Raw genomic sequence first — 27,738 nt, forward strand, 5'->3', positions numbered from 1 at the left:
CTTCAGATCACCTCTCCGGTACCCAAGAGGCATTCCACTTCCAAAGTGTGCAATACATCCAAAACCCTGGGAAGAAAGATGGACCAGTGATACTTGCTGTAACAAATCAGATTTTGATTCACCTTCCTATAAAAATGGAAGAATTTTTTTTTTTTTAAATCTCAGCTTAAAATGCCACTGTGCCATCTTTTAACCTATCTAGGAAGATTGGCTCCAATGCCTTTATGGCAGTTCAGCCACGTGCACTGTAGAGCGTCAGTGCCATCATCTCACCAGCTTCCAGAAAGAGCGGAACACCAAGTTCTATTCCATTAATTTCCCTCCTACAGCCCTGTTTAGTCATTCCATTTAACCTCCTTCTCTGCAATTAAAGATTTAATCATCCTGCGTGTCCTTCAAAGACGCAGGAAGTTCACTCCGATCTGCAACAAATTGCATAAATTGATCCCACCCCTGCGTTACCATTACCATTCTTTTAAATCTTTCGGCTTAATTTTTGTCTTCTTAATACACTGAAAAAGAAAGAAAAATACATTTCCAGGCGGTACCCTGTAATTCATCTCCACCTGACAGTTAACGCAGCTTCACTTTTTGAATTAACGTTCCTCATTCTCGCCATTCGGTGTGGTGTGCTGGAATCTTCATTGGCATACCTTGAGTGTCATAACATGAATAAATTGTAATTTTTCCTGAGGGTTTAATACAAATCAAAGAAAGAGGGGAAAAAAATTCTTTGTTTGTATATCTATGTAAAAAAAAGCCCCCCAAACTAATGTCTTACTAGGGCATATGTATTTATACTTTGGAGATCAACACCTGTCTAGGTAAAAATCCACTGTGCTGTCAATCCTGCGTAACTTGGCTTTTTGGGTTGTTTTTCTTTAGTGTTTATAGATTTCTCCTCCCACGTCAGAAAGTACACCCTGAGTACAAAGAGATTGGGAGAAAAAAAAGGCTGTGTGGAACTTTTCTCCTGCAGTAGGCCTTGGTAGTTATGATGAAAGTACTGCAGTGTGGAAAAAAGATAAAAAGGTGTTAAGACATTTCCTTCTGTTCCAGAAGTCATGGGGTCTCCATGCAAAGATACTTCAACTTGCATATCAATATTGAACAAATTGCCTCGTTCGCAAGGAAACCTTGGCAAATGCCATTGATACACTACAGGGAAGGTGTGTGAAATATTTCAAAGAAAGAAGTCTGCTATTATCAGAAGGCTTTCCATAAAGGAAACTATTTTATAAACATCTTCTTATTCCGTCAACGTATATAAGGCAGTTTCTAAAGGAAAGTGTCATTTGGTTGGGCCAGTGTGTTGACTACTTGTTTTTGAACCAACAGAACAAAGGGATATTAAGGGATCAAAATTAACATATTGTTTTAAAAGAACTCATAATATAATCTCTGCGGTTCACAGTCCAATCCTAACCCATGGCGGAAGGAGGAGGCCGGCTGGCCAGTCCCATATCTTAAGCGAGGTTGGGCTGCCACCAGCTCAGACCGAGGCAAGGGGAATCCATTCCCTTACTTCAGATAATGCTGCTGCAGCCCTAACAGGGCTACTCGGATTCGCACCACCTAAGAAGGTAGCACATATCCGAGCAGCCCAGAGCTGCACCAGCTTGCCCACGAGTGGGGTTAGGATCCAGCGCAAGTGCCGGATTCTGGCCCCGCCCCACCCCCACTCAGAACCAGCCTGCCCACGGGCCCGTCCGTTGTCTGCCCTCCTCCTGCCTTGGAATGCCTTGGAAATTCCTTAATTTTTGAAAAAGCTAATTTTAATTAAAATGTGGTAATGGATCGTACATTACAAATACAGCAACATATACAGAAAGTGTTACGCTTACATTGTTACTTCCAAAGTTCATTCGTTTCTGGTTTATATAATGACATTAAGTTTCCCCTTCACCCCCCAAAATAACCTCTGTATTCAACCGAAAACCATTATGGAAATGGAAAAGGTGCAAAAGAGAGCGACTAAGCTGATTACGGGGCCTGGGCACCTTCCTTATGAGGAAAGGCTACGGCGTTTGGGCCTCTTCAGCCTAGAAAAGAGACGCTTGAGGGGGGACATGATTGAGACATACAAAATTATGCAGGGGATGGACAGAGTGGATAGGGAGATGCTCTTTACACTCTCACATAATACCAGAACCAGGGGACATCCACTAAAATTGAGTGTTGGGCGGGTTAGGACAGACAAAAGAAAATATTTCTTTACTCAGCGCGTGGTCAGTCTGTGGAACTCCTTGCCACAGGATGTGGTGCTGGCATCTAGCCTAGACGCCTTTAAAAGGGGATTGGACGAGTTTCTGGAGGAAAAATCCATTATGGGGTACAAGCCATGATGTGTATGCGCAACCTCCTGATTTTAGGAATGGGTTAAGTCAGAATGCCAGATGTAGGGGAGAGCACCAGGATGAGGTCTCTTGTTATCTGGTGTGCTCCCTGGGGCATTTGGTGGGCCGCTGTGAGATACAGGAAGCTGGACTAGATGGGCCTATGGCCTGATCCAGTGGGGCTGTTCTTATGTTCTTATGAACCCATTTCTGCCCAGCCCACAGGTGTACACATTTGATCCCCGTTGCGTATATGAAATGTTGGACAGAAATGGCTTATTAATTTTTTTTTAAAAAAAACATTGTTGGAAGAGTGTTAAAACTCAGGATGCAGCACATTTCTTTACCGAATGTGTAATTAATCTGTGGAACTTCTTGCCACAGGGCATTGTGATGGTACTTGGCCTAGGGACCTTTAAAAGGGGATTGAACAGATTTAAGTAGGAGAAGTACATCACAGGTTACAAGCCATGATGATGATATGTCTCTGGGCTTTAGAAGTAGCCTATATCTAAATGCCAGATGCGAGGGAGTGGCAACAGGATATGGGTAACTTGGGTGCTCCCTGAGACATCTGGTAGGCCACTGTGAGTTACAAGAAGCTGGACTAGATGGGTCTATGGCCTGATCCAGTGGGGCTGTTCTTATGTTCTTAACTACAATTCCCAGGAGGCCTTGCAGGTCTTCTTGTTATCTGGTGTGCTCCCTGGGGCATTTGGTGGGCCGCTGTGAGATACTGGAAGCTGGACTAGATGGGCCTATGGCCTGATCCAGTGGGACTGGTCTTATGTTCTTAACTACAATTCCCAAGAAGCCTTGCAGGTCTCTTGTTATCTAGTGTGCTCCCTGGGGCATCTGGTGGGCCGCTGTGAGATACAGGAAGCTGGACTAGATGGGCCTATGGCCTGATCCAGCAGGTCTCTTTTGGTGTTCTTATATAGCTTCAACACACCCACCCCCCAAAAACCCAACACCTTGCCATAAAGACGTTTCTTCCATTGTCTTTGCAAATAATATAAATGCATGGATATAAATAGTAGGTTGATATTTTTCACTCAGTCAGCCATTTTCAACCACTGTTCCGTGGCACACTGGTGTGCCGCGAGTGGTCCACAGGTGTGCCACAGGAATTTGGGGGAAGGTCCTATTAATAAATAGGGCCAATGGGAGATGTGAGTCTCCACTGGCAGGATGGTGTGCCTTGTCAATTGTCAAAAACCTGGTGGTGTGCCTTGACCATTTTAATGCCTTGTCAGTGTGCCATGAGATGGAAAAGGTTGAAAATCACTGCACTAAGTAATAGCAGCAATTTTTCTTTTAATTTACTTGAAAATGCATGTTCCTTTCAAGCTCCCCAGCTTGAATCTGAGGGCCTTGGTGCTCATGTGGGCCATGGCCCAACACAGGGCCATTCTGACATCATTCAAGTGACACAGAACCTGCTGCTACACAGCTCCTTCTTGCACTGGTAAGTAACATCCTAGCATTGCACGCAAGCCATGGGATTACTAAATTATTGCCATTTGCAATCACGCTGCCATACCTGCTTTCTCATTCCAGGACTGGACCAAGTTCAACTCCTTTTATACCAATTACCATCACCAATTATTGAAAGAACTTTAGGGAGTTTGTCATATTTTAAAGAAGTGCTGCTAAAAGGCAATTTTAACTCCACGACTGACATCTAGCAAAAGATTGTGCTCATGCTGAAACAGAGAGAGAGAGAGAGAGAGAGAGAGAGAGAGAGAGAGTGTGTGTGCTGGTGTGCACTTACATCCCCCCCCCCCGGGTGATACAGAGAAGAAAAATTATCGGTGTCGAGATCCACCAACACAAAGATTCCAATCCCCTGCTGTCTTGTGGAGCTCTCAGTCCTCTTGTGCTGTACAGGAGAGGGTGTGATGAAGATGTCTCCACTCCCAGTCTGAAAAGATCACGAAAAGGAAGACTCTACAAGTATTCTGTGCATAAAGGCACGTATGTAGCTCATGAAAGTTGACTAAAGTGGGCTTGGTTTTGTAAGGTGTGCTTCTTAATAGGTATTATCTACCAGAGGTGTGACTTAGGCAAAGCCTGAGGGGTACCTCCCCTGGGCACTATGTGAAGGGGGGCAGATGACTGCCCATCAGGCTCTGCCCTAGTTATAGAGGCAGCGCTGGCAGCTTTGCGCCCCCTTTCCTTCTCCTGTGGAGGCTCCCCTTCAAGAGGAAACTTCACAGCAGAAGGAATAGGGGGTGCAAAGCTGCTGCAGTGAGCACCTCTGCTCCTGGGGGAACCTAGAAGTGACATCACATGACTTCATGTCACGTAACAATGTGATGTCACTGCTCTGGGTGCTGGAGCAGTGTGTTATGCCTCTGTTACCTACAAGTCTTCATCATTTGCAGTGCCGCCCATATTAGAGAGTCTGTCCAGTGAGTCTATGGTCCGTAAGGCTTTCCACTGCCTACCCTGGGACCTGGAGGAGCTCGTCAAGTTTCTCCCTCGTAGCTAACAATGGATCCCTCCCGTGCATTGAGGTCTTCAAATCCTGAGCAACGTGAGGTCGTTGGCTGTCTGCTTTTGCTAGAACAGAACTATTAAGTTCAATGGAATTGTGCTAGTAGAAATGATTGGTGGCCCAAACCCATAACTAAAGATGGGAGAAAACGATGATAACAAAATAAAAACACATAACGCCACTTTCTGCAGTTCTAATTTTGTTTTTTACAAAAAAACACCCTGAAATCTGCAAAAAAATTAAACCATTTGGTTTTTATTTAGTACAGGCGTGCGCCTCTTAACAACTGTTCGCTTAACGACAGACTGCATATATGATGGTGGTCAAAGCACAATAAAGATGTTCCTAATGAGACAATTGCATCTCCCATAGCCTGCAGCAGAGTGTCTGTTTACACAACGGAGAGGCTCTTAATGCAAAGAAGAGGCAACGTATCTCCAGTAGCCTGTGCAGCCAGCTAGTGTCTGGCAGGGGGTGTCTGTTTACACAACAAAGGAAAGAGATTGGACTGAATGTTCACTAAATGACTTAATCGCATAACAATAGGGATCAGAGAATGTATTTATTGGGGGGGTGCATGGGTAATGACTAGCTGCATCTGTAGACATTATACCACCTATATCACATACCTAGTACACTTTTACAGTTATTATAACTTGTAATTATAATGTAAATTTTAAATGAAAACACATAACTCCACTTTCTGCACTTCTAACTTTTGGAAAACTCCGAAATCGGAAAAGAAAAAGTTTCTCCCAACCCTACCCATAACACAAGAGTCTTGGTTTTCAGAAAGCTTGACAATACGAAGGTATTACATTCAAGTGAATGTTGATGATCTGGTCCCAAGTTACTGAAGAAAGTACAAAAGGAGGAAAAAACTGCTCATGTACTGACAGTTTTCAACAAAGCATGATCGGGTGCCAACCCCCAAGACTGGAGAATTCTTCAGTTACATATTTTATTTCTAACTCTCTTGTCGGACGGTAGAGAACGTCTAGATACCTTTAAGAGGGGACTGGACAAATTTCTGGAGAAAAAGTTCATCGCGGGTTACAAGCCATGGTAGGTATGCACAAGCTCTGGTTTTAGAGGTAGGCTGCCTCTGATTGCCAGATGCAGGGGAAAGCAACAGAACGCAGGTTGTGTCTGTTGTCTTGTGTGTTCCCTGAAGCATTTGGTAGGCCACTGTGAGATACAAGAAGCTGGACTAAACGGGCCTTTGGCCTGATTCAGTGGGACTCTTCTTATGTTCTAATGCTCCAGAATTTCCATAGGGGGAAAAAATGGAGAAAACAGAATTTTTTAAAAGAAATATTTCAGGTTCATGTCCATTTGTTAGCATCAGATAATGTAGAGTCACTCGTAATGATAGTTGCTTAAAAAAAAATCCATGCGCCCTCTTCTAGTTCTGAGTGTATGCAAGCATGACAGATGCTCCACTACTGGCTGAGCCAACAAACTACATGAATAATTGTGTTGTCAGGTAAATCCAGCACAGGTACCATAATCAGAGCTGGTGCTTTCTTGCCCATTTGTTCGTCGAGGTGTTCTTGGAGACCTAAAACATACATAAAAAAAAAAAATCAATTAAAAACTTTCAACTTTTAAAATCTTTCACCCATTTCAGCTATTAAACTAAACAGGGAGTTAGATTTGTCTGAAAAAGACTGTATAAAAATAAAATTTAAGAACTGATTAAAATACACTAAGTGAGGATTCAAACATACAGCATAAGCAAAATCCTAAAATATTGAGGCTGACATTCCCATTTAAGTGCAGAACTAAACAGCATTTTATGCAATTTTTATGCAATTGCATTTTTATGCAATACATTTTTGAACCATAAAAACTTTTTTAGATAATTACAACTGGAACCCTATGTAGGCTGACTTGGGAGTAAACCCCACCACACTCAGAGGGGTTTCCTGCTGAGTAAACCTGCATGGAATTCACTGTCACAAGATGTGCAGATGGTCACCGTTTAGATCAGCCATTTTCAACCACAGTGGTGTGCCGCGAGTGGACTACAGGTGTGCCATAGGAATATGGGGGAAGGTCGTTTATTAATAGGGCCAATGGGGGAGGTGAGCCCCCACTGGCAGCATGGTGTGCCTCGTCAATTGTCAAAAACCTGGTGGTGTGCCTTGACCATTTTAGTGCCTTGTCAGTGTGCCGTGAGATGAAAAAGGTTGAAAATCACTGGTTTAGATGTCAAAAAAGGATTACTAAAAGTCATGGAGGGCAAGTCTAACAATGGTTATTAGCACAATGTCTCTAAGTTGTCTCCAGGAGAATGTGATACCAACTGTGGGGGAACAATAGTGACAAAAGTCTGTTGCCTTCATCTCCTGGTGGAGGACTTCTCAGAGATCAATGTGGGAAACACAAATCCAGCAGGGTGGTTCTTTCCTTATTACATTTTCATCTTTCTGTATAGTGGGACCTCCTTATCCACTGACTCAGCATCCATGGATTTGAATATCCATGGATGCCAAGCCTGCGCTGGAGGGCCTCCAAGGATTGTTGGACACAATCGGAAGTCAACGGTGTGAACTGGATGTGCCTTCTGGTAGCATTCAAGAAACTTCTGAGGAGACTGGGAGGCCATGTGTGACCTCCAGGTAGGTAATTCCAGTGCTGCATCCCCCCCTCCCCACAGATTTAATTATCCACAGAATTTGGAATCCGTGGGGTGTGCATGTCCTGGAATGGATCTGTGGTTTATACTGAGAGCCCACTATTATACAAAACCGCCCCAGTATTTTTATACCTGTAATACTTGCATGTACTAGTCTGGTCCAACAAGAAGCTGACGGAACATACCAAGATCCAGGTCTACAGAGCTTGCGTCCTGAGTACACTTCTGTACTGCAGTGAGTCATGGACTCTTCGCTCACAACAGGAGAGGAAACTGAACGCTTTCCACATGCGCTGCCTCCGACGCATTCTCAGCATCACCTGGCAGGACAAAGTTCCAAACAACACAGTCCTGGAACGTGCTGGAATCCCTAGCATGTATGCACTGTTGAAACAGACACGCCTGCGTTGGCTCGGTCATGACGTGAGAATGGATGATGGCCGGATCCCAAAGGATCTCCTCTATGGAGAACTCGTGCAAGGAAAGTGCCCTACAGGTAGACCACAGCTGTGATACAAGGACATCTGCAAGAGGGATCTGAAGGCCTTAGGAGTGGACCTCAACAAGTGGGAAACCCTGGCCTCTGAGCGACCCGCTTGGAGGCAGGCTGTGCAGCATGGCCTTTCCCAGTTTGAAGAGACACTTGGCCAACAGACTGAGGCAAAGAGGCAAAGAAGGAAGGCCCATAGCCAGGGAGACAGACCAGGGACAGACTGCACTTGCTCCCGGTGTGGAAGGGATTGTCACTCCCGAATTGGCCTTTTCAGCCACACTAGACGCTGTTCCAGAACCACCTTTCAGAGCGCGATACCATAGTCTTCCGAGACTGAAGGTTGCCAACAACAAAGGAGGTTGGGGTTCAGAAAAAAAATTTGGGCATTCAAAGTTGAGGAAGAAAAAAGGGCGAAGGAGTATAGAAGAGTTGTCCAATTTGCAAGGGCTACTTCCTCTGCAGCAGATCTAACAAAGATTACAAGTCCATAAGCCCCTTCCCCTCTTTGGAGAAAAGAAAGGTCTTGTGCAGCACATTTTAATTTTACCAGACTGCCTCTACTCAACGAGGGGAAAAGAAGCCCCCCCCCCAAAAGTAAAGAATGTGTTGGGTAGGTGGAAAGCTGGTGTGGAGGATGTTTGAGGGATGGGAGAACTGGCAAGAGCATTTACTGAGCCTTGAAATGACTCAGTAAATGATCTGATTTTTTTTTCTCCCCAATCTTTCTGAGAAAAGATCAAATCATTTAGCGGCAAAGCATTTAGCGGCAAACCTCAACTCACTCATTGTTTGTAATTACTGGGCTGATAAAAGGATGAGCAAAGTTGGACTGTACCATGCTGTTGATTTTTAATGCCTCCCAAAGGAATAAGATGAGTTCCAAATACAGTATTTTCCTCCAAGACGTATTAAGGTGAAGATTTCTCGAACATGTAAAAAGGGTTATATTCCAAAATCCCCAGCCCCCAGGCCCTCAGTTTGGCTGTACTTGTCGTAAGAGGCGACTAAACAGCTACCGGGTAGATGGGACTCGTCAGCCTGGGAAGGCAGCTCATCTGAGAGAAGGAAAACTCTGATCCCAAACCTCCACTGCCTTGTGGCTACATCCAGTTATGGAAAAGGCTTCAGGAGTCAACCTCGAGGCAAAATCCAGAGCCGGAGTCCCTGAGGCAGTTCATGGCTGAACACAGTCACGTTCTGGCAACTCCTGCGAAGCCACTGGAACCAACCATATTGGCTTCTGTTCATTGGACCATTTCAGTGACATGGAGGATTTGCTGCATGGGTAACAGTCTATCCTCCATATCTACTTTACCCAGGCTTCGCGCACTGGAGAGGACACTCTGTTCCAGAACCACCATTCAGAGCGCGATACCATAGTCTTCTGAGACTGAAGGATGCCAACATGGATTCCATAATATTTCATTTTCTGAATCTTTAAATACACGTTATATGAAATACCCATCATTTTTCTTTAGCTAATGATTTTTCTTTCTGCCTTTAACCCCCCCCCCCCCCAAAAAAATACCCCACATGGGCCTTTAGGGTGTCTCACATCTTAAAAAATATAAACAAAATCAACAAAAGAAAACATAAATAAATCAAAAATGTGCCAAAACTCAAAACCAACAACAAAAGTTAAAAACAACAGAGTGCGTAGGAGCAACACTATATAGTAGGCAACCTTCAGTCTCGAAAGGCTATGATATCACGCTCTGAAAGGTGGTTCTGGAACAGCGTCTAGTGTGGCTGAAAAGGCCAATTTGGGAGTGACAATCCCTTCCGCACTGGGAGCAAGTGCAGTCTGTACCTGGTCTGTCTCCCTGGCTATGGGCCTTCCTTCTTTGCCTCTTTGCCTCAGTCTGTTGGCCAAGTGTCTCTTCAAACTGGGAGAGGCCATGCTGCACAGCCTGTCTCCAAGCGGGCCGCTCAGTGGCCAGGGTTTCCCACCTGTTGAGGTCCACTCCTAAGGCCTTCAGATCCCTCTCGCAGATCTCCTTGTATCGCAGCTGTGGTCTACCTGTAGGGCACTTTCCCTGCATGAGTTCTCCATAGAGGAGATCCTTTGGGATCCGGCCATCATCCATTCTCACGACATGACCGAGCCAACGCAGGCATCTCTGTTTCAGCAGTGCGTACATGCTAGGGATTCCAGCTCGTTCCAGGACTGTGTTGTTTGGAACTTTGTCCTGCCAGGTGATGCCGAGAATGCCTGTACGAATAAAAATATCTTAAATATATTTCATGAATGCAAATTGTGCAACTAATGAGTGAAATTAAGGGAAATGTAACAAAACAACAGAAAACTAAGGGCAAGGGATGATCATTTTATTAAGTGATGTTGCAGCCATGGAGCACTTTTTAAACTCAAAATGCTTTCTATTTTTGTGCAGTAGCGAGCAGATCAGAAAGGGGGCTGCCTGCTTTGGCTTTCCGCTGGCCTCCTATTGTCAGATCCGACAATCCCGCAATTGTAGCCGTGCAACGCTTCATGCAATTAACAATTCTTGGCTACGTAGGCAGAAAGCTTTATCCTTTTCCACTGACTACAGAGCTGTGAACAACTCGTGTCATTCAGAGGCTCCATGCCTGCTTATTCCCCCCCCCCAACAGTTTTACGAAGAATAGAAGAGCAGTCAGCTCATTCTTCAAGGTCTTTTTTAAGGCAGATCTCACAGCCCTACGAAGGGGTTAATAGATGGAAATGGTGGATGGTTGAGGTGAACATTGACAGAGTTGAACCGAGGATCAATAGTCACCCTGAAGGTCAAAAGGACTTCATGTTCCACGTTTTAAGCAGCTTGGTTTATGTATTCCAGTGACACACCAATTCAGGATCTGCTACTGCAGTAAGGCGATTGTAAATGTCACCAACACTTCCACACATCTGTTAAGTGACAGGGTACCATCTAGCAAAAGACTTGACTCTCAGTGAAGCAGTGGCATAGTTAAAGCAAGTGTCTGCCTCATTAAGAGCCTTTTCTTTGTTGTGTACGTAATCAGTCTCCAGTGGCCTGCACAGTGAGTGTCTGATGTCTGTTTACACAACAAAGGCATTAGATAGGACTGAACGTTCGCACAAAGACCTACTTGCATAACGACAGGGATTGAACATATTTAAGTGACGCACCATCATTAAGTGATGCACTGTATAGTGTTTCACACTGGAAAGGGAAATAAACACACACACACACACACACACACACACACACACACACACACACACACACTTGATCCCATCTGGCTGTTGCTTATACATGTTAATTCAGGTTCAAAGTACTCATAAGCATTCCAGGTTTATGCCTCAATAATATTTCACAGCAGCCTCTCTCAACATAAGCAGCTACTCTTATATTGCAAATAACCTATTATCTTAGGGCAGCGATTTTCAACCGCTGTGTTGTGGTACATTGGTGTACCGCGAATGGTTCAGAGATGTGCCGCGGGAGTTTGGAGCACAACAAATGAACATTGATGGACAAAAGTCTTCCGGGTTCTGTGGCTCTCTTTTTAGGGAAACTGTCAGTCCTTCTTCCTCTGCTGGCCAACAAACAAACAAACAAACAAAACAAACAAAAGGGGGCTAGACTACTTGTTACTACGGAGAGTTGCCTTAGAAACAGAGCCGCAGAACCCAGAAGAGTCTCCTGGAAGACAGAAGTGATGTCACAAGAGAGGTAAGTGGGATAAGTGATGTGAGATGAAAATTGCTGTCTTAGGAACAAAGCTTCGGTTATAGCTGCAAACAATGAGGACTAGCCTCACTAATATCCTCTTTGTTAAGAGAAAGAAAAAGGACAATAATTACAGGCAGGAAGAGCATGTCACCCTTATGCTCTTTTCTCTACGATTCTTCTCTGCATTTCAACCAAATATATGATATATCACTTAGTGCGGGTCTTTAAATCCCACAGCTAATAAAACGCCATCGCTTCGGCTTCAGGAATCTGACATACAGCGTGTGCTTTGAAGGGAAGCCTCACAGGGGATCAGGTTCCTAACAGTCAACTAAGAGTTCCAGTCCCAGAAGAGGTGCCCCTTGCGTGCCGAGCACTTAACCCTTCGACCAGTACCAACATGACTGTTCACAAATTATTGATGTCTCTAAATCCCTGGCAGATTGCAGACAGGTCTTGTCTCCCTTGAAGCCCAAGCATATGGCCACTAATGGGATGGATTAAGGCAGGGGGAAAAAAAAATACATGCACACACTCAGCCTTTGCCACTTGAATGCAAAGCCACAGAAACAGGAGAAGGTGATTGAACTGGACTGAACACTGCTAAATACATGATTAGCCTCTTGTTATGGATCATTTCCATTGATCTATATCTGGTTTTTGCAGCACAGTTTAATTAAAGCTGTCTGGAACAAGCCTGTTCCCTAAATGATCAGCTATGCAATGAAAACGTGAAACCTGAGGAAGCTCCAGGCCTTTAAAAAAGCCTCACTGACTTTGCAGTTAATAACAGTAGCAGGAAAGGAAATGCATTGAGGAAAATCAACTGTTTTGTTGCTACATTCCCATGAATCAGTGGCAGAGCTAGAGGGGGTGCAAAGCACTAAAGTTTTGCAGGGAGACACAGGGCGGTGCGCAAGCCCCCTGCCCTTTGGAGTCAGACGTACGCCTCCGTTTTGCTCCCCCTGCCCAGACTGGCTCTGAAGGGGAAGGGGAGGGGCTGCTTGCATGTTGCAGTGAGGCTCCCTGCAAAACGCAGTGCTTTGCAGCCCCACCGCCGTGAATCAGTTTCAATAAACAAGCTTTGTTTCTCTCCTGTTTGTCCTTTAACGTGCTGTTTACTCACAAGTAATCCCAAGGAAGCCAATAAGCCAGAGCTATTCAAACTGGGGCGTCACGACACCCCAGCCTGAGAGCCCTGGTCTCTGCCCCCTTAAGGGGCAGGGGGAAGGAAGTGACACAATCCCCAGGATCATCATCATCATCATCATACAGGTATTTCTATACCGCCTTTCTTGGTCATCAGATTTCTCCTCAGACTTTAATTCAAGGCGGTTTACATAGGCAGGCTGTTTAAATCCTGGTAGGGATTTTTACAATTAAAGAAAGGTTCTATCTTTCAAGAACCACACACCATTTCAGATGGAACTTTTGCGGTCTGTTATCACTTTCTGGCCTCCTCCCACACAGGCTGACAAGCAGCTCCTTCTGAAGAGCAGGTGGAATAACTCGGCTCAGCTTGTCAGCTGCTTCAAGGTCTTGCCATTCACGGTGCCAGTGGCCTCGAACCGGCGACCTTCAGATGTTATCTTCAGGCAGTTGGAGGCTCAACCCTCTAGACCAGACCTCCTGCCCTAAGATCATGTCGCTAAGAGGGGCTGCAGGGACTGGGATGCACTCACCGGTCCCTGGAGCAGCCTTCTAGGGGAGCGGTGAGCCCTGAACAAGCACCTGCAGGCTCCCCAGCCTTCCAAAAGTGAAAGTGGAGCGATTGCGCTCCACCTCCGCAAAACCCAAAGTGGAGCGCGATCGCTCCACTTTCACTTTTAGAAGCCTGGGGAGTCCTGCAGATGCTCACACAGGGCTCCCCACACCCCCAGAAGGCTGCAGCCCCCCTTAGCGAGGCGATCCTGGGGATTGCGCCACTGTCTCCCCCCCACTGCCTCCCTCCCGTCCCCTGCAAGGACTTACTGCAGTCTTCAAACTCCCTGAGAGTTTGAAAACCGCAGCAATAAGTATTTGGTTTCAGAATAAAGGGCCTAGGAGCACAATCCTATGCAAGTCTACTTAGAAGAAAGTCCTGTTGTGGTCAATAGGACTTACTTCCAGGAAGGTGTGTATAGAGCCACAGCCTAAGAAAAACTGAAAGTTAAGACTGCATTCGTAACTGGACTACAGAGTTTATAACTGGGACTTTCCCCCTCTGCCTTGTCTCTGTAGACTGGGATGGTGAAAGGAGATAGAAATGACCAGTTTCCCCTCCCAATTGCTGACTTCGTAAGCAGGGAAAGTGGGGAGCAGAGGGGGTGTGTGTGAGTACTAACCACTAGGCCCTACCTGCCTTTGGACAGCCTGCCTTCTTCTGGTATCATCCTGGCAGGAATAAATATTCTCAATGTAGTGGCCATTGTAGGGATGGTATTACTGGAGAAGGAATGTAGATGAGTGATGGGACACGTTTTACTTCAGAAGGTAAGGATAGAAAGAACCTCTCTCTGCCTGAAACCTTGAAGAGCCAATGCTTGTCAGTACAGATAATACTGAATTAGATGGACCAGTGATCTAACCCAGAATAAGGAAACTACACATGTCCCCTAGAGAGGAAATTCCAGAACTGGGACACCACCACTAAAAAGGCCTTATCTCTGGTTGCCTAACCTTCATAGGAGGGGCACTGGACATTCGAATGAATAGGGACTTTATAACATTTATAGGAATTGTGCTTTTTGAGAGCTGAGTCACTTGCTGAGAAAAAGAAAGTTAAGTAAATTGTTGCTAATAATTTTTTCTGGGTCTGGAACAAAAAAAATGGCAAGGCAAATGTTATTTTTAGAAAAGGTTCAATTATGGGCCTGTCAGCACTTGGCAGTACATCCCTTTATCAGGCCACCAAGCTAACTTGTTTTTCCACCGTAAAGTTTGCTTAATGACCAGTTTAACAAAAGATTTTTCACTGTGGGTGTTAATTAGAGCTTTGTGGACTCTATAGGATTTGCGCTCACTAAACCCTGTAATTCAAGTCAAAAGAGGTGGGAGCAAACCAGCTCCCTTTTCTCTTTCCACGAAGACTTGACTATGACTAAACCAAGCCTGAGGAACAAGTTTTACCCTCCCTTCCCATGAATATCTAAATCGTTATACTACTTGGCCATATAGTATAGCATAGTTTATAGACAGCTCTGCATGTTCAAAACATTAAATCAAGCTCTACTTTCACACTGTCCTGTGGTCCAACTAAGTCACCCAAAGTCACTGCTTTTGGAATATTCTTGTGAAAAGTATCTCCTAGTATAGCCATTTTCATTCACACAGCACACTGAGAATGTCCTAAAATTGTCAAGGCACACCATCCATTTTTTGACAGTTGACAAGGCACATTGCACTGCTGGGGGGGGGGGGAGGTTCACATCCCCAATGACCCTACTAATAAATGATCCTCCCCAAACTCTTGCGGCACACCTGCGTGGCACATTGGTTGAAAACTGCTGTTCTAGTAGTTTGACAGGCATCCTGGGCCATTGTTTCAATCAAAGTTTCATCAAATGTATCCCTATGAAACATTTGATGATGATGATGATGATCTGTATATCATTTTTTGAGTGCAAAGCAGTTCTCCTATTTTATCCGGATGAAACCCTTATAATTATCCTGTAAGGTAAGTATTGTTATCCCCATACTGAAGAGTGTGAAGCTGAAGATGAGAAGAACACCTAGGGCGCAATCCTAACCCCTTATGTCAGTGCTTTCCAGCATTGGCATAGTGGTGCCAATGGGACGTGTGCTGCATCCTGCAGTTGGGTGTCGCTCATGGAGGCCTCCTCAAGTCAGGGAATGTTTGTTCCCTTCCCTCAGAGCTGCATTGCCCTGATGTCCATGCTGGAAAGCACTGACTTAAGGGGTTAGGATTGCGCCCCTAGTGAATTCAAGGCAGGGATGAGAATTGAACTGGTGAACTCAAGTACTGCAGCTCAGTCAGTATGGGACAAACTACACTGTATGAGAAAGGAGTAATGTAATCCACTGATTTTTCTTTAAAAACAAAGCAATAGCTCTGTGAGGATGTGTATGGAAATGGGGGCATCTCAAGCTATCTGATGCGGCAGACTGCCAATTCCCCCCTTCCCATGTGTCAGGGACAAGCACCACATACACAATCTTTGCACAGCACAACAACTCTCCCCTTCTGACCAGCCTTGTCTTATTCTGTCTTCCTCTCCTTCTTCCTCAAAGCTCATCACTACTGCTCCCTGTCTGTCTGTTCCCAGCTCCTCCACTGCTCGAAAGCCTCCCAGTTCCCTCTTTTTTCACCTCGTCTTGCATCTCGCTGTCTTGTAGCCTCTCATGTGGCTTGGGGAGCCGATCTAGAGAGTTCGAGCCCCACAGCAAGCCCCTGGGAGATTTCAAGGCTGCAGTCTCTCTGGATGCCTTCAACTCCGCAGAGAAGCTAGAAGCCACAGCAGCTACACTGTGGCCTGGTAGCCAATGGCTTGCAAATGGTTACCTGTCTGCAGACCACCCTTTGAAAAGCACGGCCTTAGGGCAATGGTTCCTAAACATTTTCAACTGGCGGCTTCCTTGATCTACTGGGTCTTAGGGCGGTGGGTTTTTCATTGTGGCACCCCTGGCTGGTTTCTGCGGCTCCCCAGGGAGCCACTGCTCAGTTTGGGAAGCACTGCCTTATGCTCAAAGTTCCTTTTGAATATGTTCATGTAAGCCCAAGATGGGGTTACTTAAACAATTTAAATCCAACTTTTCAACTAAAGATTGGTCCCCAAAGACCAATTTTATTTGAGTATTACCATCATCAAAGCCATTAAAGCAACACAGAACAAAAGAGAAATGTACATCACTGCAAAAAAAAAAATTGCTGAAAGTTTGAGTAAACAGAGTACTTTTCAGCTGGTGTCAAAGACAATACAGGGCTGTCCTTGATATTCATGGGGATCTGTTCTTGGACCCCTGCGAATGCCAAAACCTACAGATGTACAAATCCGTGGGTGAAGCATTCTGTTGCCCTCTGAATGCAACCATGTCTGGTGGGCCTTCTGAGGACTGGGGAGGCCGAAAACTGGAAGTCATGATTTTTTGCTCTCCGATGGCCCTCTGGACACAACCGCAGCATATCTCCGGTCGCTTTTGTAGGGCAACAGGTTGTCCACCCCACCGTTTTGGAACCTGCAGATATTCAAATCCAGTTACCAAATCCGCATATACAGGTTGAATATCATTAATCGAGAGGGTTCTGTTCCCAGGACTCACGCTGATGGCAAAAAACTTTCAACTGGGCACTGGGGAGGGCTGGAAATCTCACTGATTCTTTGGGGGGGGGGGTTTTATTGTAGGCAGACTACAAAGAAAACTCACTTGGTGGAACAGGACTGGCTCCCCCTTATTTAATTATTTCTTTCATTTTAATGTAACTATTAATAATTATTTATTTAAACTTGCTTGATGATGTCACTTCTGGCCATGACATCACTTCCAGTGGGTCTTGGACAGACTGTCATTCTAAAAAGTGGGTCCAGGTGCTAAAAGTTTGAGAACTGCTGCAATAAGGTGTTAGTAAGTTGACACAGGGGTGTGTGTGTGACCCTACAAGTTTTCAAAATCACTAAAATCAGAATTTGGAGGAATAAGACCATCGTGTTATATATCAATCAATGCGTAATTTCATGCAGAATGCAATGAAACAAACCACATTGAAAGATCTGTGTTCTATCAAAAGGTACAGCCAAAAAACCAGTGGGGGCGGGGTGATGGTACATCACCACGCCCACCAGCTGCGGTGTTGCCCTGTCCACTGTATGGGGTGACGCGCAGGCCTCCCGCACCGGGTGACGCGAATCTTAGTGACGCCACTGCCAGAGGGCTGCTGGTGAATGTGCCTGGTGAATGTGCCTGAGAGAGCGTCCTGAAATTTGGACATCCTCACCAATGTTCCACAATTCAGTTGTGAGGAAGTGCCATCAGCGCACAATCAAAATGGCAGCCATATGCTACCATTTTGGATTTAAGAGCATAAGAACATAGATTTGTGTGGTTAATGGTTGGCAACCTTCAGTCTCGAAAGACTATGGTATAAGCCTACAGCACCCGGTATTCCCAGGCGGTCTCCCATCCAAGTACTAACCAGGCCTGACCCTGCTTAGCTTCCGAGATCAGACGAGATCGGGCATGTACAATCAAAGCTATTTGACGAGAGCTTATTGATAGATGACCTTTTCAGTTCTATATTTAGACGTTTCTTTTGTGAGGGAGGGAGGAGTCAAGACCTGAATCTTTCATTAACATGGTACATCCCAAGACCCAAATATTCAAAAGGTCAACGTTCTGGATGTTTCAAACAATGGTTTGAAGGAAAAGGCAAGAATGCAACTTTTGTGATGGTGACTTTGGCTTTCATACAATGTTTACTGACAAACGCCATTTAGTTTAGTGGACCATTAATCAGCAAGAAGACCACAAAGGCTATGATGGCTAAAACACACACACAAGTGAAATATTAAATCCATTGCACATCCAATGATTCAAGCATATTAGCTTTAAGTAGTCCTTGAGTGATATTTGAGGATCACCTGAGAACACTGGTTCCCAAACTTTTTAGCACCAGGTTCCACTTCTTAAAATGACAATCTCTTAGGACAACTTAGCTTTATGAGAAAAAAAGAGAGTTTCAGCTTATCAGATGCTCAAGCCTCTGTTTTTATTGTGTGTGTGTCACCTTCTGGAGCACTTGTTGAGCTCCACATTCATTGGATCAGAACTATTCTGGTGGCCTTGTGTTCCCCTTTACCTGGCCTTGGAGAAGAGTGGAGGCTCCTATTTAAAGGATTCCTACACAGCTTTTCTACCAAACATCGGGGCACCCAAGGTGGCTTACAAAAATAAAAAAATTACCAGGTAAAGGATTAAAACAATGCTAAACCATTAAAACATAAAACAATTAAATGGATCAGACCCCAATGGACCACGCAACCATTAAAAATACATTCATTAAGAAGTGCCAGCCTGTCATGTCAATAATTAAAAGCTTCCTGAAATAAAAAGTCGTAAGGCCCTGCCAAAAAGTCTCCAGAGACCTATGAAAAAAACCACAAGTAGCTTTTATTCCCCCCCTCCCCTTTTAGCCCATTCTGAGGTTCATAGTCACAGGCAGTCGGAAAGCCTCCAGAGGTGAGGGGGGCCCAGCTCCCCTTACCTCCGGAGGGCAGGGTGGTGCCCCATTATCTGCAATTTCAATTAACCACAGGGGGTTCCAGAACAGAATTTCCGCACCTGTCCCTATTGTGGATCCCTCACAAACCGTAGCCAATTGTGCATTTTCATTGTCATATTTGTGTTCATCACCTCAAAATTTTTAAGAAACATACAATTCCATATTGGGGGCATAATCTTTGTAAAAATTTGTTGTCCGAATGTGGTCCGAAGTGATTACAAAAGTTGTTACGCTCTTTTTGGAAATGAATTGGTAGGAAAAGTAGAATGGAATGCAATTGTCAGAAACTGAAAGAGACACATATTCTAACATTCAAAGCATACCCCCCCACAGTTCCACAAATGAACATAATTATACACCAACAAATATGTTCCAAACTTAGCATAAAATGCTTTGCCACACAGTGAGATACTACTCTATCACCAGGTGACCTGCATTTCACATCTGTGATTTTGCCAACCCACTACAGTGAGGCTATAACTAGGATTGTCGCCATAAACTTCTAGAATTAAGTCTTCTTCAAGACTGTAAACCACATGGAGTGACAAAAGCACCAACCAGCACACCGAACATGTTAAGTGTGTGGCTCATTCATTGTAGATCATTTGTATTGATCCAGCTTTGACTTCTCAGAACAGTTTAATCACAGCTGCCTGGAAGAGGGTAATGGATGGCTCAGGGGATTGGCTACAGGATACACAGCCACCCATTCGTAGGTCAGTGGTTCAATCCCAAAACCAGTTTGGCAATTACTAGAAGTCGTTACTGCTGTATCTGGTGACTTATGGGGAAAAAAAACCAGTGAAATTTCATTCCCATCGCCCATGAGAGAAGGCCAGAAGGAAAAAAAAAAGTATTAAACAGAGCTATAACCAGTACTAAGGGTATGATGAACTGCGGCATTCCAGAATGTTCCATAAATATATTAGCATAGTGAACAAAAGACAAATAGATGCCTCTTCACCAAACTGTACAGCTGCACTGCCTTCTGAGCAACGTTAGCTAAACCAGGTTACTGTACAGCCAATTTTATGGGACAGTGGGACAGTGTCCCACCATCGTAAAAGGCCTAGCAATGGTGCGCAGAGCAAGCTGCCACCGGGCCAGGCTAAGCCGCTGCTGCAAAGTGGTGGCACCACTGAAGACACACTGCTGAGGTTGCTGGACTGGGCCAGCCAGTAAGTTGGTGGGAGGGTGTGTTTTGTGCATGGGGAGGGCAAGGGAAGAGGTGCGTGAGGGGGTCAACTGGAGGAGGCCAGAGTGTCACCCCATGATGGAACTCCTCCCAGGCAGTGGGCAAGGCAGTGCAGTTCCATTGTCCCCCCCCCCCCCACTGGCTTTTGGGGAGTTTATGGGCAGAATGGGGGGAGAGCAAGAGGCAGGCACAGGGCAGTAGGAGTTGGATCTCGCCAGCAAACATGCAACCCAGATCCTATCCCCCTCGTTTTGGCCCACCCCCTTACTGTCCTTGGAGCTGGCACAGATCCAAGGAGGAACCCGCAGGCCATTGGGGATACAAAAGCTCTGTCACCTCGAGGAGGCCTCCTGATTCCCTCCCACCACTGGATGTAGCATGCAACGGCATGGCATGGCTGCAGTGGCACCAATGGCAGGGGATAGGATTGGGGCATTAGACAATCCATCAGAGATTCGCTAGGCAAAATGCAAGAAAAGGTCCAGCAGGCTACCAAGCATTAAGATAGGAAAACAAATAAGTTCCTACAGTCAGTGGTGTCACTAGGGCTTGCACCACCCGGTGTGGGAGGCCACCGTGTCACCCCCTCCACGATGGACCTTCTCCCATGCAGTGGGTGTGGCAATGCCCTGGACGGTGGATGTGGTGATGTACCATTGCCCGTCCCCACTGGTTTTTGGGTTATAATGTTTGATAGAACAGAGATATTTAAAAGTGGTTTGTTTTGTTGCATTCCGCCTGAAATTATGCATCAAATGACATACAACATGATGGTATTGTTTGAAAATACCAAGATTTAAAATTTTTTTCGCCTGTAGTGGTGTCACACCCTCTATGCTCATCATTTTGTGTGGCCTGCACCTCCTAGTGGCACCACTGCCTACAATAGTTCATGTATTCTGGGGGAACATAACTTTGTTCCCTTTTGTGAGTCACAATGGTACCACATGATAGCACAGCATTGGCAGGGGATTCACATGAGTCAGTGGAGCCCACGACAGTCTGAATGATGCAACATGCAAACCAGAAACATCCTGGGATTGTTAAGAACATAAGAACAGCCCCACTGGATCAGGCCACAGGCCCATCTAGTCCAGCTTCCTGTATCTCACAGCGGCCCACCAAATGCCCCAGGGAGCACACCAGATAACAAGAGACCTGCAAGTCTTCCTGGGAATTGTAGTTAAGAACATAAGAACAGCCCCACTGGATCAGTCCATAGGCCCATCTAGTCCAGCTTCCTGTATCTCACAGCGGCCCCACCAAATGCCCCAGGGAGCACACCAGATCACAAGAGACCTCATCCTGGTGCCCTCCCTTGTATCTGACATAGCCCATTTCTAAAATCAGGAGGTTGCACATACACATCATGGCTTGTACCCCATAATGGATTTTTCTTCCAGAAACTTGTCCAATCCCCTTTTAAAGGCGTCCAGGCCAGTCGCCATCACCACATCCTGTGGCAAGGAGTTCCACAGAGCAACCACACACTGAGTGGTTCTCAGCGTGTTTTGATTGTTCTTTCAAAAGGCATGAAGCAGCCAGGTAATGAGTGCAATTAAGTAAGCTGACTGTAAGTAAATTTCTAAATTTTCTAAATTTTTAAATTTAGAAATTTTCTAAATTTTCACAGGTGTGTCTTCTATGACAAAATGTGCATAGGAAGCAACCATGATTCAGCAGCACCTGACCTGCTTTGAGCTCACCTTATCACACAACACTCCGATTTCTGAAAGCCTTAAGCTGTATCTCCAGCAAAAACTATATGAAGGAGTTGGCTTCAGTTGCTGTTGGATTTATGAAATGCAGGGTGCAGAGAATGGAAACTAATGTGACGTCCTAATCACTTTTAAGAAACATGAAGGGCTAGTGATGGAGAGCTGACCTTTATCTTGGCAAGGAAGATTTCCCCATCAGGAGAAGGCCAAGCTGTGAGGCATAGTGAAGCCCTGCTTTGATTTATTCTTGTACCTGTTTCAGGAAAAAGAAAGGGTTTTTTTTTTGTTTTTGTTTTAAAACAAGCCACTATGACCCACGGCCACAGCATCTCTTTTTAATAACACTGCAGGACTGCTAGAGAGATGAGAGATGAGAGAAGCGTCCAATGAGAGATGTCAGTTTCAAAATGAAGCAAGATGTCCACTCTCTAAACCAATCTGTGGTCATCACTGATACTTTATGCCAAAGGCCTTAACTTGTCAGAGAGTATCATGCTCTCTTCATTAAAGAACATGTCAGCCAGGAGGGCAGGGTGTACTGGAGGCTCCAAAAACTTCTCCGGCGAAACGGTGGATACCAACATTCTCCCTTCCAATAGCCAGAACAGACTTATTTTAATAGTTTGATCTTTTAATATGTTCTTTTAAGGGTGTCTCTGGGGTGTTGGGGTAGAAGCAGAACCTCAATTTTTAATCTATAAAAAGGATACATAAGTAAAAGGGAGGAAAAGAATGAAGTGAGTGCAGTGTGGCTGAGTTTTAGCTAGATCACTGTCCTTGACTAGTTATATCTGCTTTAGCTTGCTATTTTTATGTGGTTATTGTGAATTACAATACATTTTTAAAACGTGTATTTTACCCTTAAATTTTAAATACCTGTATTTTACCCTCTTTGAAACTAGGGTAGGTTCCAGTCATTACCACAGCCATCGCATAATGCAATATTACCACTACCATTGATACATGAAAAGGAAGCATTAAAAAAATATATCACAGTTGTAGGTCACATCAAATTATCTGGTCACTAAAGTGTAAAAAAAAGGAGGGGAAATGGTCTGGTGTGAGACCTAAAAGTCAGAGGGCGACAAGTCATTAGGTTCAAAGCTCAACTAAGCTACAGAATCAGTAACAGCACTGTCTCAAGCATGTTTAAGAAGGGCCTCTAACGCTATTTCTCAGCCTCAGTTCCCTTCCACATAAGAAAGATAGCAGGGATTCCAAAACTTCTTACGTTGGTGATCAACTGGGTCGTCCATGGTGGATCTGGGGCCGCCGAGGCCAGGACGCTAAGGATAAAATTGTGGATAACCTAGAAGTTGTTTCTGGGTCATGCATGTGATCTCCCCGCACCATTGGCTGTGCCACACCACATTACCCGAAGTGTGTGTTGGCTGCATGGTGTGGCCAATGATGTGTGCGCAACCTGGAAGCAACTTCCAGGTCATCCACCATTTTACCCTGCAGTAACTTGGCCTTGGTGAAAGAGCAACCCACCAAGAATTGGGCTGCAACCGACAGTTTGGGAAATGTTGAAGTACAGGGATTATATTTCTGACCTTCCCTACAAACCTGCTGTGCTCAAGATTCATTTAAATACTGAGATTTATTTATTTAAATGATTTCTACCCCACGTCTCACCTTGTGACCAAGGCGCCTAAGATAATATATAGTGCAATTTGAACACATGAAATATGAACTCAAATGCTTACTATCATTAAAAAAAACCTACCTGGGTAAAATAAATACATGCGCAGAGTTGCATATTGTGCTATGCATGTACTGGAGCAGAGAAGAAAATATGGGAAAGAAAACCATTTGCCTATAATAATCATATGGACATCTAAGCTGACTTACTATGTAGAATAAACCAATCTTTGTAACGGCTTATTTAAAGTTTTAGCAACTAATTTTGGTAAATGCTGCTTTTTCAAACAATCCATAGCAATGTTTCCCGATTTCAAATTATTGCTTTCCCCATCAACTGTGAGCTATAAAGCAAAATATTAAAGCAGTAAACTTTTGCTTGAAAATATTATAGTGCTCCGTTATTTATTTTCCCATACTCCATTTCTCTCCAGGGAAATCTGGAAGTTTTAAATCCATTGATCCTTCACACTTTTACTATTTGCCTTCCCCTTGGCCTCGAGATAGTTTCTGTTTGCTAGTCAAATTCTGGAGATTTGTTTGCAAATTATAAATCCTATTGTGGTTTCATCTTTAACCAGTGGCCAGTATTTTATTGAAAGGAGCCCCTCTCGTAAAGTGTTTTATTCTGAAGGCATGCTAAAGATTTACAATATGCTAAACCGGGCAAAAACTCTCTAGTAATCAGCAACAATACATTTTACATTCAATCATAATAATTTTTCTGCCTCCATGTCGATAAAACTTTCCCTTCTTTTTACAATGGTTTACAACTTAAATAATTTAATACAACAGTTGTTATATTTTTATTGCAGGCTTATAAAACTTGTGCTATAAGTCTCCTCCATGCAATATATTAACCAAAAAATGACAGAGGAGATGGGTAGCTACTGATTACTAAAACTATAATTCAGACTTGAAGTTCTGAAGACGTTATAAATGGCTGTTGCTCTACTTGCACAGTCTAGATGTGTCTTTCAAATGAACGGCCTGCCTCTTGGCATTCAATCTCTCCACATACATTATTTCCCTCTGTATATATTATAAACAAAAAGGCATTCACATTTCAGACAATTACATATTGTGGTGCAATAAACGGGTTTCCGCAGACAAGAAAAAAGAATTGGTAACCAGGGAATCTTAGGCACAGTTCACAGAGCAAACTTCATATAACCCTTGGGAAGCTGTTCAGACCATGACTTCAAGCACATCTCATTCATTTCCATTGGGCACGTTCATTCCACCTGTAGAAGGTCCATATGCCCAACTAGAGAAGGTCTCTTAACCCATCAAACTGGAGCATTTATTTATTTTACACATTTCTGCAGCTTCAAGTCAGGACTTCCATAGTTCTAATCTCACCTCTGCCAGGAACTCACTTCAATGTTCTTAGGCAGTACTTCCCAAATTGTGTGTCACAGTGCCCGAGGAGGCTGTGAGATGCCTGCCACCCAGCAGGGCGACCATACCACACCACTCCATTCCAAACAGATGATAGAGACTTGGCAGGGCAGGAAGAGCTCCAGAGCTTCGCAAGCTGGGAAAAACCTTCTTGCCCACTCTGGTTCCCTCACCTCTGTTTGAAGCTGCATTTGAGGACTCCAAACCCAGAAGTAATTAGTGATAATGTAATCACCAGTAACTTGTGGGAGTTGCATGCTGCATCTGCAGTGTGAAGGAGGGGGGAATCGTGGGTCCCAGCAGTTTGGGAACTGCTTTGGCCTTAGGAAAGCCACTTTGTGGCACCAGGAACAAAAAAAAAAAAGCAATAATAACCAGCAACAAATAAAAGCAACAGCATTAACACAGTCAGATGTTAGGATATCATTAATTCTTAAATGCCTGGAAAAAAAGTTTTGCCCACCACCAAAGAGACATCAAGAAAGATGCCGAGTGAGCTTCCCAGAAGAGAGAATTTCATAAGCATACACATTCCATTTTTAATTTGCTTTACCTGCTGCTGATGTGGCAATGACCTTTTCAAAAGCACCACAACTGCAACCCTACCTGTTTGGGAATAAACTTCATCAAATGTTCAATCAATGGCATAAGATTGGGCTTCATGGCATCGTTTACGGGAGCGTTTCTCAAACTGTGGGTCAGGACCCACTAAGTGGGTTGCGAGCCAATTTCAGGTGGGTCACAAAGCACTGAGCTCAGCCGCCATTGAAAATACAGAGCTAAAAATACAGGGTACAAAGCTTCTGGGCAGGGCAGGCCCCAGTTGGGAGAGAAGCATGAATGCTTTGCCCTGAGTAGGTGGGAAGATGGGATGCTGAAAAGGGGGGGAGAGCTGTGTGGTTGGAGAAAGATCCAAGTCTGCATTCGGCTTTGATGTCTGAACTGGAATGTTTGAATTTCAAGCTATGCAAAATAACAGCATGAGCGTTTTGTATAATGGGATCTCTGGGTGACACCTTAGATTTCAAAGCGAAACGGATGGTATCACTTCCAGCCATGACATTGCTTCCAGTTAAGGACAACACCTTTGGTGAGTCCCAAAAGATTATCACTCTAAAAAGCGGATGCTAAAAAGTTTGAGAACCACTGGTTTTGGCATTCACAAAAACCATTGGCGTAACAATCTACTGGCACCTTCATTTACAAATTAAAGTGGCGTGTATATTAAAGCGGTTGTGTATAGTAGCCAACACAAGACAACAAAAGAATTTTTTGCCCTGTGTCAAACTGGATTTTGGTCATGATTTCGATTTCTGCTAGTGGCTATGATAGTAAGACCATGAGTATATGATATTCCTGGGCTTGGGTTTGGTCTTCAATTCTTCATCACTAATGACCTTGCAATTACCTTCCTGCTACAAATTTGTGACTACTTGTACTTAGGCCTGAAACTGGAATCCGACAAACTGAAATGCTGGTCTCTCCGGTGTCCAAGTCCTTTGTACTGTTGTGGTGTGTACCTTTGAGTCCACTCACCTGTAAAATTTACACCTGTCTTGGAAATACTAAAAGACCTCCAGTCTCTACACATACAGAAAAAACAAACACATAAGAACAGCCACACTGGATCAGGCCAAAGGCCCATCTAGTCCAGCATCCAGTAACTACCAGTAGCCAACACAAGACAACAAGATAATTGCATCCTGTTGCAGTTCCCTTGCACCTGGCATTCTGAGATATATTACTTCTAAAACCAGGAGGTTGCATTTACCCATCATGGATTGTAACCTCTGATGGACTCTGCCCAATGTCCTTTTAAAAGCACTTAGACCAGATGCCATCACTACAAGGAGTGGCAAGGAGTTCCACAGATTAATTACATTCTGGGTAAAGAAATATTTTCTTTTGTCTGTTCAAACTCTCCGAACACTTAATCTTAGTAATGTTCCCTGGTTCTGGTGTTGTGTGAGAGGGCAAAGAAAATCCCTCTATCTGCCCCCTGCATAATTTCATATGTCTCAATCCTGTCCCCATCAGGCGCCTTTTTTCTACACTGAAGAGCCCAAACACTGCAGCCTTTCCTCATATGGGAGATTCTCCAGCCCACTGATCATTTTGGTGTTCTTTTCTGCACCTTTTCCATTTCCACTATGTCCTTTTTGAGGTGTGGCGACCAGAACTGCAGTGTGCTGCCCCAGCGCAGTAAATGTAACTCTTAACAGGTTAATAAAACAGTGATCCTTACATAGTCTTTCTATCAAACTTCCCAGGGAAAGTAAAAAAAAAAAAAAGAAAAGGAATATTAAATGCATCAGGATAGAAAAGATGTGCTCCATTTGCTCTGCAATGATAATCTTTTACAAAAGAGGACTTTTATTATTAATTCTTTGCCTTCTGGGAATATTATAATTTCCAGAATGTAGAAAATGCCTTGAGCACAAGCAATTTGCTGAGCTAGACTGAATTTCAAAATGTTTCAAATGAGCTGATAAACAACTGCATAATTAGCCATTATTAGATCAAGCCTGCACAATACATATATCCAACTGAGACAACCAATGGATAGGGAAATTGGGGATATTGTGTTTAAAGCTAAGAGCCAGTGTTCTAGTTCCACTTCTTACATTTTTCTTCAAAATGCAGATTATTCTATCAACTAAACCCTTGAGGTCTTAATCATTAAACACATACTTCTTGTATGAATAATGAGGAGTTTATGGGCTGGATATAACCCCATACACTAAAGAGATTAGATGGTAAGCCACCTCTGTCCAACCTCTGCCTTGCTCACAACAGAAAGATTCACTAGACAGGCTTGCAACCACTTCTCTCATTAGATCTTATATATAAGGTTCCATGTACCTTTTGACCTACTGACCCAGATTCATTTGCATGTCCTTTTAAGTTCTTAAAGGCC

At 44.2% G+C, this 27,738-nt stretch overlaps 1 protein-coding gene and 1 pseudogene across 1 annotated transcript in view; both read right to left on the reverse strand.

The window, feature by feature from the left end:
- Nucleotides 1–5,071: 5,071 nt before the first annotated feature.
- The window catches only part of DPH6 (diphthamine biosynthesis 6), a 275,217-nt gene continuing 252,550 nt past the window's right edge, over nucleotides 5,072–27,738 (reverse strand). The window contains exon 15 of the mRNA XM_066634307.1: nucleotides 5,072–6,397. Within this exon, the coding sequence (XP_066490404.1) occupies nucleotides 6,279–6,397 (119 nt within the window). The 3' untranslated portion in view covers nucleotides 5,072–6,278. The remainder of the gene's footprint in view (nucleotides 6,398–27,738) is intronic.
- Nucleotides 17,729–17,850, reverse strand: LOC136637800 (5S ribosomal RNA; annotated as a pseudogene).

Source organism: Tiliqua scincoides, chromosome 1 (genome assembly GCF_035046505.1).
Source record: "Tiliqua scincoides isolate rTilSci1 chromosome 1, rTilSci1.hap2, whole genome shotgun sequence".
In the NCBI taxonomy this organism is placed as follows: Eukaryota; Metazoa; Chordata; class Lepidosauria; order Squamata; family Scincidae; genus Tiliqua; species Tiliqua scincoides.